We start from the raw sequence: 12,557 nt of genomic DNA, 5'->3' as shown, positions 1-12,557 counted from the left end.
AAAAGACTAAAATTTAACTCCTCTCACACACAATCCAATGTGTAAGCATGAATGTATGTTTTCTAGAAAGAGGTTATTTCATTAACAGTGCAAAGAGCTCCAAAGAGCTCTATTGCAATTTTAGATACAACTACAGAAAAAAATATTATTTACTACACTTCTTGCTACAATTATGGAAAATTACCCTTATATATCCTTATCTTAGGATATTGTTGTTCTTTTATATAATAATGATGTTCTTTTATAATATAATATATATTATATGCATATATAGATAAAAAAAAAAGTCTCCTGAAAAGCAAAAAACAGCTTGCTTATAAAAAGTTTTTCTTCTTCCACTTGCATCCTTATAAGTCTCAATCTTTTTAGTGTTATCAGTAACAATATATATAGATGGAGTTCAAAAAAATGTATCTTAGAGTAATAATACTATGCATTAAATACATCTTTGATGCTCATAAGTCTATTCTATAAGTCTATTCATAAATCTATTCTCAGATAAGAAACATAAGTCATCCCAAGTGAAAAGTCAATCTTCCTTAGACAGTAAGTAAATACTGTTTTAAGTAAGCAACTTAAAAGCAACAATCATTAATATTAGAATACAAAATATGACTAATGTAGTTTGCCTCATGTAATCAATAGCAAAATTTACATTAATTAAGAACTATACTCCATGAGAAGCTGAGGACCTTCATTGCCTGCTACAGAACTCAGAGTGATCTGATCGTGTTTAGCAACTGAAAGGACCATGAACTGAACAGCTATAGCTTGCTTTTATGGTATCAAAAACACAGTTCTTTTTCTGTTCTCATATGGAAAGCTCATCTTGCTGAGGTATTCATAGGAACAGTTTGAAAGTACAGTTTCAAGAAGAAAAATAATTATCATTCGGAGAAAGACTACTATTCTAACTACATCAACAAAAATTACTTTCCATCAGCAAAATGATTTCATCTGAAAGTACCTTATTATTAGCATACTAATCTAGTGATTAATAATTTAGCATTTCAACTACAGTTAAAATGGAAGTTTTCTCCTTCCTTAGTGAGGCCTCACATATTGTATTTTTTCTGATTCTCTCATCACACTTGAGCTAGATAATACATTTACTATATCAAGTAAACACTTTATCAGACTGTATTCTCTACAACTAGTTAGATAAATAAAAATAGTAGTTATAATAAATTATCATAAATACCTAGATGCCATCCACAAATGTAGTTTCATCTTTCCAGGAGATGAAAACAATAATTATGACTACTTCTTCAGAAAACCCTTTTTTTGTTATTATTTTGTCTGACTTCATACATTATTTTCTTTTTGTTGGAAAAAAAAAAAATCATGAAAACAAAGAATGCACCAACTGCGTCCGAGCACAGAGTACCTTGGAGCAACAATGTCTAAAAAAATATACCACAACAACAAAGAGCAGAAAGCATTATAACTAAGATGAGCTTCCTGCTCACTATTGGTTCTAATTTGTTTATACCATAATGAGAAACCTTTGATATTAAACTTTTTCTTTTTGTAATGAAAAACTTAGAGAAACAAACAGAAGAGTTGTACCTTCAGGAGGAAGATAGTTGTGTTTTTACTCCAGTGGGCAGCTAAACTCCAACACAGCTGCTCTCTCGAAGAGGGAGAAAATATGACACAAAGGGCTCAAGGTTTGAGATAAGGATGATTTAATTAAAGCGAAGAGAAAGAGGGGGAAATACAAACATAACAAAAAAAAAACAAAAAAACAAAAAAAAAAACAAAAAAAAAAAACAAAGGCCATGCGGAAGCACAGAGAGAGAGAAAAGCAATTACTCTCTATTTCCCATCAACAAGTGATGTTCAGCCATGTTCTGGGAAGCAGGGCCTCAATATGTGTAGCGGTTCTTCAGAAGGACAGACTCTTCCACAAGAGACCTCCCTCTCCTTCCCCTTCCACACCTTTTATTGCTGAGTGTGACATATGGTATGGAATATCCCTTTGGTTAGTTTAGGTCAGCTGCCTTAGTCCCCTCCTCATCTCTTGCCAACCCCCAGCCTTATGGCTTTTGGGGGGTCGGAGGGAGTCCTGATGCTGTGCTAGTATTGTGCATCAAAAGACAAAACATTGGTGTGATACCAATGCTGTTCTGGCTACAAGTGCAGAGCACAGTACTGTATGGGCTGCTGCAGGGAAAGTTAACTCCATCCCAGCCAGACCCAGCACAGTAGTCTGTATCTTTTTTTCTCCAGGTGCTGGAGAAAATGCTCTGTTTTTAATACCTGACCAACACCAAAACTTCTCAAACTTCCATCCAGGTAAACAGGATGATGAGGGCCAGTGAGGCAGCTGAACAACAGAGAGAAAAGCAATCTTTCAAAAGATTTTAAACACACTACATACAACAAGGCTCCATTTGTATGATCTTGTGACCTCTCAGTAGGACAGCAACATCACTTGACATATTACTGTTATTAAAAAAGATGCAATATGTAAGACTTACTTGGTAGTAGGGTTCACTGGAAAGAAAGATATTTCATCAGAACATTACAGATTGCATAATTTTTTCTTCCATAATTTCTAAGTAGAACTCAATATTCATTCTCACTCAGAACTCAATTCATCTGCAAAACTCTTCACAGTTCTAGTCCCAGCTTTTTGAGAAAGACTGCCTACCCTAATCAGTGAAAGTATTCCTGCAGTCAGCAGATTCAATTTTCATACCATCTGAAAGTTTCAGTATCTGGAAATCTCAAATTGTACAAGGCTTTCAGTTCTAAAAATCACTTACTAGCTGCACTAAATACACAAATTTCCTTCTCAGATATGATCCATGGGCATATATTCTGAATATTCTGGAAGTAACATTAATTTATAAATAACATTAAAACAAAAGGCATTTATGTGATAGGAAAGTGTTAAGAAAGAGTAAACCCTGCTTTCTCTCAACTTCTACGTTTGCAAATTTGTCCTATTGTAAACAAACTTCCTCCGTAAAATTTAAAGATCTCCTTATTTACCTTTGTTGACATCAGTACAGAAATTTCCCAGTGTTTAGAGTTGAAATATATTTTATCCAGAAAAAAAAAAAATTCAACAAAATGACAATTAAAATACAACACCAGTATCTTTCTGAATCTTAAAGCTGCAATGCAAATTGAAGAGATGAAAAATACAAAATGTAGCACAGCTTTTGCAAGTATTATTTTAAATGTAACAGAGTTGAAAGGTTACAGCATACAGTAAAGTTTTTATTTGAGAACACATTATTAATTTAAAGAACAGTGAGGGATATAAATCAGCATCCATACATATTTTTCACCTTCAACAAAGAATTGCTTGCTATGACTGCATATTAACTATATCATGACATCTGTGAAAAGCAGTTCAATCAGCAGATCTTTTACACATCCTATAAGACAAACTTTTGAGGCTATGATAGATACAAAAACCTTTATCTGTCTTTAAAATAATTAACAGCATTTCATAGTATGTTTTTTTCTTTTTCCAGAAATTTTTCATTAGTACTTATCTAAAATGTATTCTCCCTATATAGCTATATATATATATAATGTATAACTAACAACTGATTCACATATGCTGTTGCCTGAGTATGTTGTTGCTAGGCAACTGCTATAAAACATTTTGCACTGCTTGCAAAAATCTGAATGAATGATTTGAAGCAAGATTATTTAAAAAAAAAAAAAAAAAAAAGGGAAGAAAACTCACTACTGTAATGACATGAATAATTCCTTGTGTATTTCCAGGATTCATAGAGAATGTTCCTTCCATAATTACTGATTTGAGAAAGGACAACTCATTTGAGCAGGATTTGAAGGGCATTTTATAACAAGAAAATTTGTGTTGTATGCATCCAGCTAACGTTCCTTCTTGGATTCTGAACCAAAGCCACACAAGTTAATGGGTTTCTTTAAATTAACTTCAGGGTCTTTGATCAGGTCTTTAATGTCTGCCATAGGACAAAAATGATAGACTACTAAACAAAAAAAATAAAAAAAAATAAAAATAAAAGGCTATAGTCTCCCAAGAGATACAAAATCTAAACAAAATGTGACCACCTTGACCTTCCTCCTTTGCATATGTTAAGTCTACAAACACTTCATCTCGTAGTCTTCATACAGCTAAGGTTTAATCTCACTGAGGCTAATGGTATTACACACAAGAGTAAAAATAGAAGCATTTATAATCCATTGATAACAAGGAAGCAATATGCTACCTGCCACAGAGAAACTATTTGTCCGTTTAAATAAGTGCCCATCCATTATGAAATTTACAGATATTTGGCTATCAGACCTCTTGAGAATTAAGTGAAAAAGCACATCAAGAAAAGCAATTGGGAAACAGCAACTCAGAAGCACTTAATACAAGTCTGACTCATGAGTTTCTTTAAACACAAACATTAGAATAAAAAATTGTTGGACTTTTTGTCCTTGTTTACAATGCCGCAAGATATTTCTTTCAATTTGCTACACAATATGCTTAATCAATAAGAACTGGTCCAAAGTTCAAAATGACTGTTCTTTCCATAATAACCTAATTGGAAATCCATATATTTTCTATTTAATTCTGCAAAACCAATCATGTAACTATAGCACAAAAAAGTATTGAAAGCAGTAATTATTGGCATTTAAAATGATACTTTCAGTATTAAGTAGTAAGTGTGACTAGCGTCCTTAATGGATTACAGTGAAATCCTTTTAATTCCTTATCTTAGGTTGTCTAGAACTAGCATGAAAAATGAACTCCTTTACATGGAAGGAATCTTGCATCGAAATCCTGTAGGTCTGGAGCTTTACTGAAATTAAAATAAATTCATTATAAATAGGAATTAAGTTCTTAAAGTCTCATTTGAATTATTTTCATGCTATGAGATGTAATGCATAGTTTAGGTCACATATTATGATGTAGTTATAAATGCCATTCTCAGTGCCTTCAAAAAGGGTAAGCAGATTTGCCATAGATAATAATATAAAATAATCTATGGAAAGGATATCCATTCCAGGCTGCACTCTTTGCTTGGGCTTTTCCGTTTGTTTGTTTGTCTTATAGCTGTTATAGCAGAAGAGGACATGAAGAACCCTTGCTCTGTCCCCTGTATTCATCACAACCCACTTGCAAAGCCACTGTCATCAATCAACATAACCTCAAACTTAGGGCACAGATTGTCCTTGCAGATCCCTTCACTTACTTCACCCTATCAATTATTATTATCAATATTACTTATTATCAATTAAATGTTAGGATTTTGTAAAATACATACTGCGCTCAAAAGGAACTAAGCCGCAGTCAGAGGTTCATGTCTGTAACATTGTTAACCCTGTCTTCAGCCAATCAGTGTTACCAGCAGAAGGAAAAACACTATGCTTCTCTCCAGAAAGCTACCTATAATGACTTAAAATTATAGTTAAAAGCGGGGGAGTTTATACAGTAAAACTTTTCATTTGATGACTAACAGCATCCTGTTATTTATTACTCAAACAAGACTGACTGGCAGGTACAATTTTCTCTTTGGATAGCAGAAGCAGAGTATAAGTTGAACCAATGAAGAAATAATTCTACTCGGTATGTGGAAATACATAAAAAACAGGATTTATTCACCAACTCAGTAAAAATTTCCATTAGATGGGATTCTTTTGTTCTGTAGTCAAGGAGTGGCAAAAATAAGGAGAAAACAAACAAACAAAAAGACTGTGACTTTGAAGGTTGATTTGGGTCAAAACAAGACTACCGAAGTGACACAACACTCATTTTTAATTAGACTTCCTAACGTGACATCAAATTACTTTTCCTTCTAAGAAACAGCACTTCAGCTAGGCATGAAATCCTTGCAACTTAGTTTATTAGGAGACAACAAAGGGATTCCAATCTGCTACAGGAAAGTTTCAGCTATGAGCACAGCCAGCACAGTATAAAATTGTGTCATATGAATTTTAATGTAACACAACTATGAAAGACTCCAAAAGAACAAAGGCAGCACAGTCCTACTCCACACTACACAAATGACCTATTCTGATCTAAACAGCACACCACATTACAATCAAATTTATTTCAAAAGAGGGTCACACAGGTCAAATGTAATGGCTGCAAGAATGAGGTATTTCCTTTATGTAATATTAGAGAAAAGCAAAACATCAAACAGCACAGGAATGCCAGAATACTGAAAAGAAAGACATATTTTAGGCTACAAGGAAACTAGCTTTTAAGATGTTTTAATTACAGCCATCCTCACGGACTACAATTTCTAAATTTCAGGGATACATGACATCTTCATAGAGCCATTGCAAGTATACACGTGAGAGGGAACATTATGTAGGCTTCAGTACATACTGAAGTAACTTAATGAAGGCACCATAGAGCTATTTTATACACAGCCCATGCTTAACAAAAGTAAGGAGATAATCTAAGTTGTCTAACTGACTGGATATTTCTTCGTGGCCTAACACTTCCACAGCAGAAACCATGATATTCCCAGAAGAGGCAGATGTCAGCTTCTAACAATAACAGAGGCTGGTAAAGCTCCTCATTTTGATGTGCTGAGTATCCAACCTTAAATTGAAAGAAACAATGTAAAAATATCAAAATAACGGGGTCTGCCAGAAAATGCCAGACTGTCAGAAAATATACAGCAGTACATTAGGATGTTAATCTTAAATAGCTCCGAGTCCTGACTGCTCAATTCAGAATGGACATTTGTCCATCCTCCATGACTGGAGGCAGCACTTGCTCATAGTATGAATCTAATTTGAGTACATGTAGGGAGTAGGTAGCCACGGTAACAAGTGAACTTACTGCAAGTCGTAGCCATAATAAATCAAAAGTAAACATGTGACATCTTAATAATAAAAACAAAACAAACAAAAAACTTCTGAAGAGTTTCTATTTTACTAAGTACAAAAATCAATAAAGGGAGGCACACAGAAGAAGCCTAACAACTAAGGTTTTTGAAAAATAAATTTTGGGGAAATAAAATCCTATCTGAAAATTCACCCCAAGACAAAAAAAAAATATATGAAATACACTATCTGCTTTTGCTCTACAGTATTATGTCACTCAGTTGTACCTAAAACTTCACAGGCTACATTATACTGAAGTATTTTCCCTTTGATTCCCAGCCAGGGCTCCTTCAGTCACAAAACACGACAGAATAAAAGCTGCACTGGAAGAATTTCCATCATGAGTTGGCTACCATCCTAAAGGTTAGAATTAGTTTTATTGCCCAAGTATAGCACTACAATTGGCATTAGTCACCTTGGCTCTCTAATTTCTAATCTACTTTTCAGGAGACATCAAAATATTCATAGAATGTAGACTATTATGACAAAAAAAAAAATCAATAACTCCCAGTGTATAAGAATAAAACATAACCAGCAAGAGATATAAGTGTATTTACTAAGTGGTCTTATCCTTAATTTGCAGAACCATAACTCCCTTCCCCACTTTTAATATTTTCTGGAAGTTAAAAATATTCGTTAACAGACATTTATATCCATGAAAGCTGATGCATTCACCTACATTATGACAGCTCTAGTGTAATTCATTAAGGTCTGGACTAGGAGACAGATTTAAGGGGAAAAATACAAACCTTTAATGTTTCACTTGGTGAATAAAAATGCATTAATTTAGAAATTCAGTCACCAGAATCCAATTAGCTATGGATATATACACACATATTCATACCTTTCAACCATCACATCTCATTTGAATTTGATGCTATTTTCTATAAAACACAATCCATTTTATATTGTACTTAATAGATTTATTCATCCCCATATGTCATATTTAAGCTTATACTACCACCTGCCTGAGGCTGTGGTCTGAATTGTCACCCCACGCACACCTCTTCAATAGGAGAACATTCTCCATAGACACTGTACAAACTGTTTCACTATCTTTAGTGCAGAAGTACAATAATCCTTTCGACCATAAATAATATTTGCTTCCAAAAAATGCAGTTACTCGTTCTGCCCCCCAAAAATCAGATGTATGACTTGAAGCTACTTTAAGCTGTGCCAAAATGAAATACCAGTGCTTTCACAATTTCATTTTCAGAAGTCAGCAAATATTGTCCAAAATTGCTGTAATATGAACTCCACATTTGTTGCATATACGCTATATGCAAAGGTATATATGTATTTGCATGTATAGATATATGCATATACACCATTCCACATTTAAAGGACTCTGAGACACCTTCAACTACAGAGTTGCAAATCAAATAGATCAACTGCCTTCAACTACAAACACCAAGGTGATGTGAAACTATCATCCCACTGCTTTGTATTGGACCCATCCAGCAACTGAGCTGGGGAAAAACACAATGAGCAAAGGTTAAGCAAAGGTCTGCCAGAAACAAACTAAGGCTTAAAAATTGTTTCTTCAGATAAACAAATGCATGACTCTGATGCATAAAGCAACTTTTGGGTTGAAAAATCATTAATGGGAGCGTCCATTCTCTTTGGATTTACACCTTCCCTCAAACATTCAGACTTCACACTATTAAAGATTCGGACCAAACTCTTCAATGTTGTTCTGGAATTAACAACCCTGCCAAGGCAGCGAAGCTCTCCAAAGGTCAATTTATGATTAGTCTCCCACCATCCCGCATGCTGTGTCTGCAAGCAGAGCACAGCATCTGTGGAGGAGAGTGGAGATGAGGAAATAAATATTAGCACTGTGATAAGCTTGCTCTGCTTGACTTGTGGGGCAGGGTGGGGGAGACAGAGGGCGAAGGTTTCACATGGCCCCTGCTCTACTGGGAAAGTAGGGGGAGGCAGCCCACCTTCCTGGAGGGCAAAGCAGGTGCTTTTTACCCTCCACTTCTCTGCACACACAGAGAAAATAAAACAGGATGAGCCCAAAAGACATACCCCATCCATTCTCCAACAGGTTTGATCCCCAGCCCACACAGAGCCAGGTCTTTTGGGATTACTGGGAACATCAGCAGCTGTGCAAGGCAGCAGAGGCCTTGGGGCTTCCATCTCCCCGGAGCCTTCTCTCACCACCCAAAAGAGCGGAAGAAAACCCAGACAGCTTAGTCCTGGGAGCGCCTGAAGTTTTGGAGATGCTGGCCCTTGCCCAGCCACATGCACTCTATTCCAACTTTGCTGCCTTTCCAAGACTTGCTGTACCCCATCAGCAAAAGTGCCCGTGGCCAGCCTGAGAATGCGATGTTACCTTCGGCTTCCCTGAGCATCCTGGTGGGTACCAAGGCCAGCCTGCTGTCACTTTCTACAGCTGCTCTTGCATCTTTGCGGCTGGCTGTCACCCTCTGCCCAACCACCCCCAGCTCCCCACGTCCTTGGGCACCAGCCTCCCCACTTTCCTCAGTTATTAGCTTCACCACAAGCCTCTGATATTTCCAGCTCTTGCCCTGATCAAAGGCATCCCTGTCCCCAAACGGGAGTGTTGTGGGGGTGAGGAAGGAGCCGTGCACAAAGTTTCTACAGATCCTGCCTGCGCCTCCCTCCCTCTCTCCCTCCCCCAGAGCCTCTGCTGGAGGCATCACGGAGAGGGGCAGCTGGGGGAAGGGACGCCCGAGGAGGGATGGATGCTCGCCCGGCCCCAGCCTTGAGAGCCGGGCGGGCGAAGGGACGGGGCGAGGCTCCCCGCGGACCGTGCTCCGGGAAGGCGCCGCGGAGGGATGCTGCGGGCAGGGAGCGGGGAGAAACCGGTTCCCTGCGATGTGCAATGGCAGCGCATCCCCACCGACCCCTACAGAAGTGCAAGCAGCAGAGGCGGCGACAGGAGGAACAGCAGCAGCAGCGGCGACAGCAGCGGCAGCAGCAGCAGGTCGCCGCGCCCCGTGCTGCCGGCCCCGGCCCGGGGCACTGCCGCCCCCCAGGCCCCCACGGCGGACAAGGCAGGCGAAGGGAGAGCTCACTCACCCCCAGCTTCCTGCTGCGGATTTTCACGTAGCCCTGCTTGACTATATCGTTAAAGTTGGAGGCCATGGCCAGCGCTGCCTGCTTCCTCCCCTCCGCGCCCGGAGTCCTCCTCCTCCTCCTCTGCCGCCTCCTCCTCCTCCTCCTCCTCCTCCTCCTCCTCCTCCCCCTCCTCCTCCTTCCCCGGGCCCTCCCGGGTACCGCCGGCCGCCGGCTCCGGAGGCGCCTCTGGCATCCAGGCAGCGGCAGCCGCCGCGCTCCGCTCCGCTCCTCGCCGCCCCGCTCCGCGCCAGGCGGGGGCCGCCCGCCGGGGTAAGGCTCCGCCGCCACTCCCCGGCTCCGCACCGCTCCGCTCCGCTCCGCACCGCTCCTCCCGGCGGCGGCCCGGCGGGCGGGGCAGCGGGCGGAGCGGAGCGGGGACACCGCCCCCGGCGCCGCGGCCGCGCAGCCCGCCCCCAGCCCGGCCCTGCTGGCCGCGGGGGGCCGGGGGTAGCTGTGCGGGGGGCGAGCCCGGGTGCTGGTGCTTGGCAGGGGGCAGCGGCTCCGCTCGGCACCGGTTGTGCTGACTTTGCGGAGGAGGCGGGTGCCTGTGGCCGCGGCCACATCTCCCGCCCGGGTGGCGGATCCGTGCGGACACAGGGCCCCGGAGGGTATTTTTTTGGCGAGCAAGAAACCACGAAGATGCCTCCCTGCCAGACGCTGAAATGTGGTGTCTAACGCCTATCTCAATGACACAAAGATTTAAACTACTAAACTTGGGGAAAAAAAATAAAAAATAAAAATAAAAATAAAAATAAAAAGTGAAGAAAAGCACAAGTCCCTTCTGAACTTGATAAATGAGCTGCCACACATGAGTATTCTGTGCCCTCTACAGTGATGACCATGCCTTTAATTAATTATACTGCTCCTTGAGATGGATCTATCAGTAAATAAATAAATGAGAAGAATGTCTTTTAGGAAAAAAAAAAAAAAAAAAAAAAAAAAAAAAGAATGCTTTTAGAGAGATCAGGGAAAACTATTTGGAACTGCTTGTGTTTGGTTTTGTTATACGAGAAATGGACAGATAGGAATGAATCTAAACTGCTCGTGAAAGAAAAAACTACAAGTGATTGGTTAGAGAGTGTGCATTGCTACTGTGGTATAAAAATGCACTCCATAAGCATTTTCAGTGAAAAAGTTAGATTGTTAATGGAAGTTTCAGAAGTCCTTTTCCTAGTTCCTTTTCCTCTTTCCAAGTGCACCACTGTCTTAAATTTTATGGGTCAGGAATTTGTAGCATATACTGTATCCCTATGAGTGCTATACCCACTGGGACTGTGGTGAAGCATATTTCTGTAGCTGAGTTTGTCAGATGTATTTCAGATTTTTTGAATCGATAGTATTCTTAGCAAACAGATTATGAAGTTTGTTATAACTTAATTGTTTTTGTATGTCAAACCTTTTGGCAAATTTGACTTTCTCAGTAAAGGTCTTGTGAACTTACATCTAGAGAGGAATCTTGCAACAAATACAATCTAAAAACATTACACCACGTGGCTGATGGAATTCTGAGGAAAAGATTTGTAACTGCACTCCATACATACATGTATAGGGGAAAATATAGGCAAATAAAAAGAGAAATCTTGATGTTTCTGATTTCAAAAATATTTTTTAACTGTGATAAAAACATCTTGCTAGCTTACCAGAATCCCACTCAAAAGAAAAAAAAAAGTGATGAGAATATTGATATCTAAAGGCTCTTGCTGCTGTTGGCTTTCTATCCAAGTGTAACAAGTGTAAAAAATTATGATACTAGGCCAAGAAAATTCTCTTTCACCAGGATAACTCTTGTTTTGAATTCTTTTGCCATAATCAATTAGTAAACAGTGAGGGAGATGAGAGATTGACTCTCCTTTCATGTCCTAGCAACTTGTTTCCTGATTAGATGAATTTTGGACATCTGCTAGGGGTAAGACTCTGCATTACTTTTATCCAAGAACAAATATCTATATAAGCATAAAATTACATAAAATACATAAAAGATATGATCATAAAAAAAAGACATAGAAAAAATACTTAGTATATTTGTGACTTCCTAGCTATTTCTAGTGCAATGTCAAAAGGATATGTTTAAACTTCTACTTTGGGCAGAATACTAGTCCCTATGCAATGTCTGATATCACATGTCAAATCGGAATATTTTAGATTTTATAGAAAAAAATGTGATATGCCTACAAAACAATTCTTTCATGACACATAGCATATTAAACATAAGCTTTGTTCAAAATAAGACTAGTAATTGTTTAAAGTACAGAAGCTCTTGAAAAAAGAGGAATATTTTCTTGCAATTGCTAGCCAGAAAAGTGCATAATCCTATTTAATTAATTTACAAAAAGATATTTCACTTGCAGACTAACAGTGAAAGATTTGTCAGTTTGTAGATCTGGTTTCACATACAGTCTCTGCCCTCTTTCTCACCTCCTCTCAGCAAGACAACACTTGATATTTTTGTTTCTTTGTTGGTTGTTTTATTATATATATAAAAAAAAAAGTAATTATATTTATTTATTTATGGTAAGATAGTGCTGTGTATCATGCAAAAAAAGGCAGCACTTTTAGAACATACATTCCTGGGCATTTTAAAGTTTTTCAGTCTCTGCAGTAAGAGGCAACAATACAGCAGAACTTGTGTCACT

At 38.8% G+C, this 12,557-nt stretch overlaps 1 protein-coding gene across 3 annotated transcripts in view; it reads right to left on the bottom strand.

Annotated features, from left to right (window-relative positions):
- The window catches only part of DOK6 (docking protein 6), a 251,284-nt gene extending 240,992 nt beyond the window's left edge, over positions 1-10,292 (bottom strand). The window contains exon 1 of one of the 3 annotated variants that reach the window (XM_038174136.2): positions 9,886-10,292. In XM_038174136.2, coding sequence (XP_038030064.1) covers positions 9,886-9,951 — 66 coding nt within the window. In that variant the 5' untranslated portion in view covers positions 9,952-10,292. The remainder of the gene's footprint in view (positions 1-9,885) is intronic. The other 2 variants (XM_072034808.1, XM_027451907.3) reach the window with 2 other exon arrangements.
- Positions 10,293-12,557: the final 2,265 nt, after the last annotated feature.

The sequence above is a fragment of the Anas platyrhynchos genome, chromosome 2, assembly GCF_047663525.1.
Source record: "Anas platyrhynchos isolate ZD024472 breed Pekin duck chromosome 2, IASCAAS_PekinDuck_T2T, whole genome shotgun sequence".
Taxonomy (NCBI): domain Eukaryota; kingdom Metazoa; phylum Chordata; class Aves; order Anseriformes; family Anatidae; genus Anas; species Anas platyrhynchos.
The sequence above is the reverse complement of the archived record's forward strand: the minus strand, read 5'-3'. Positions and strand labels throughout refer to the sequence as shown.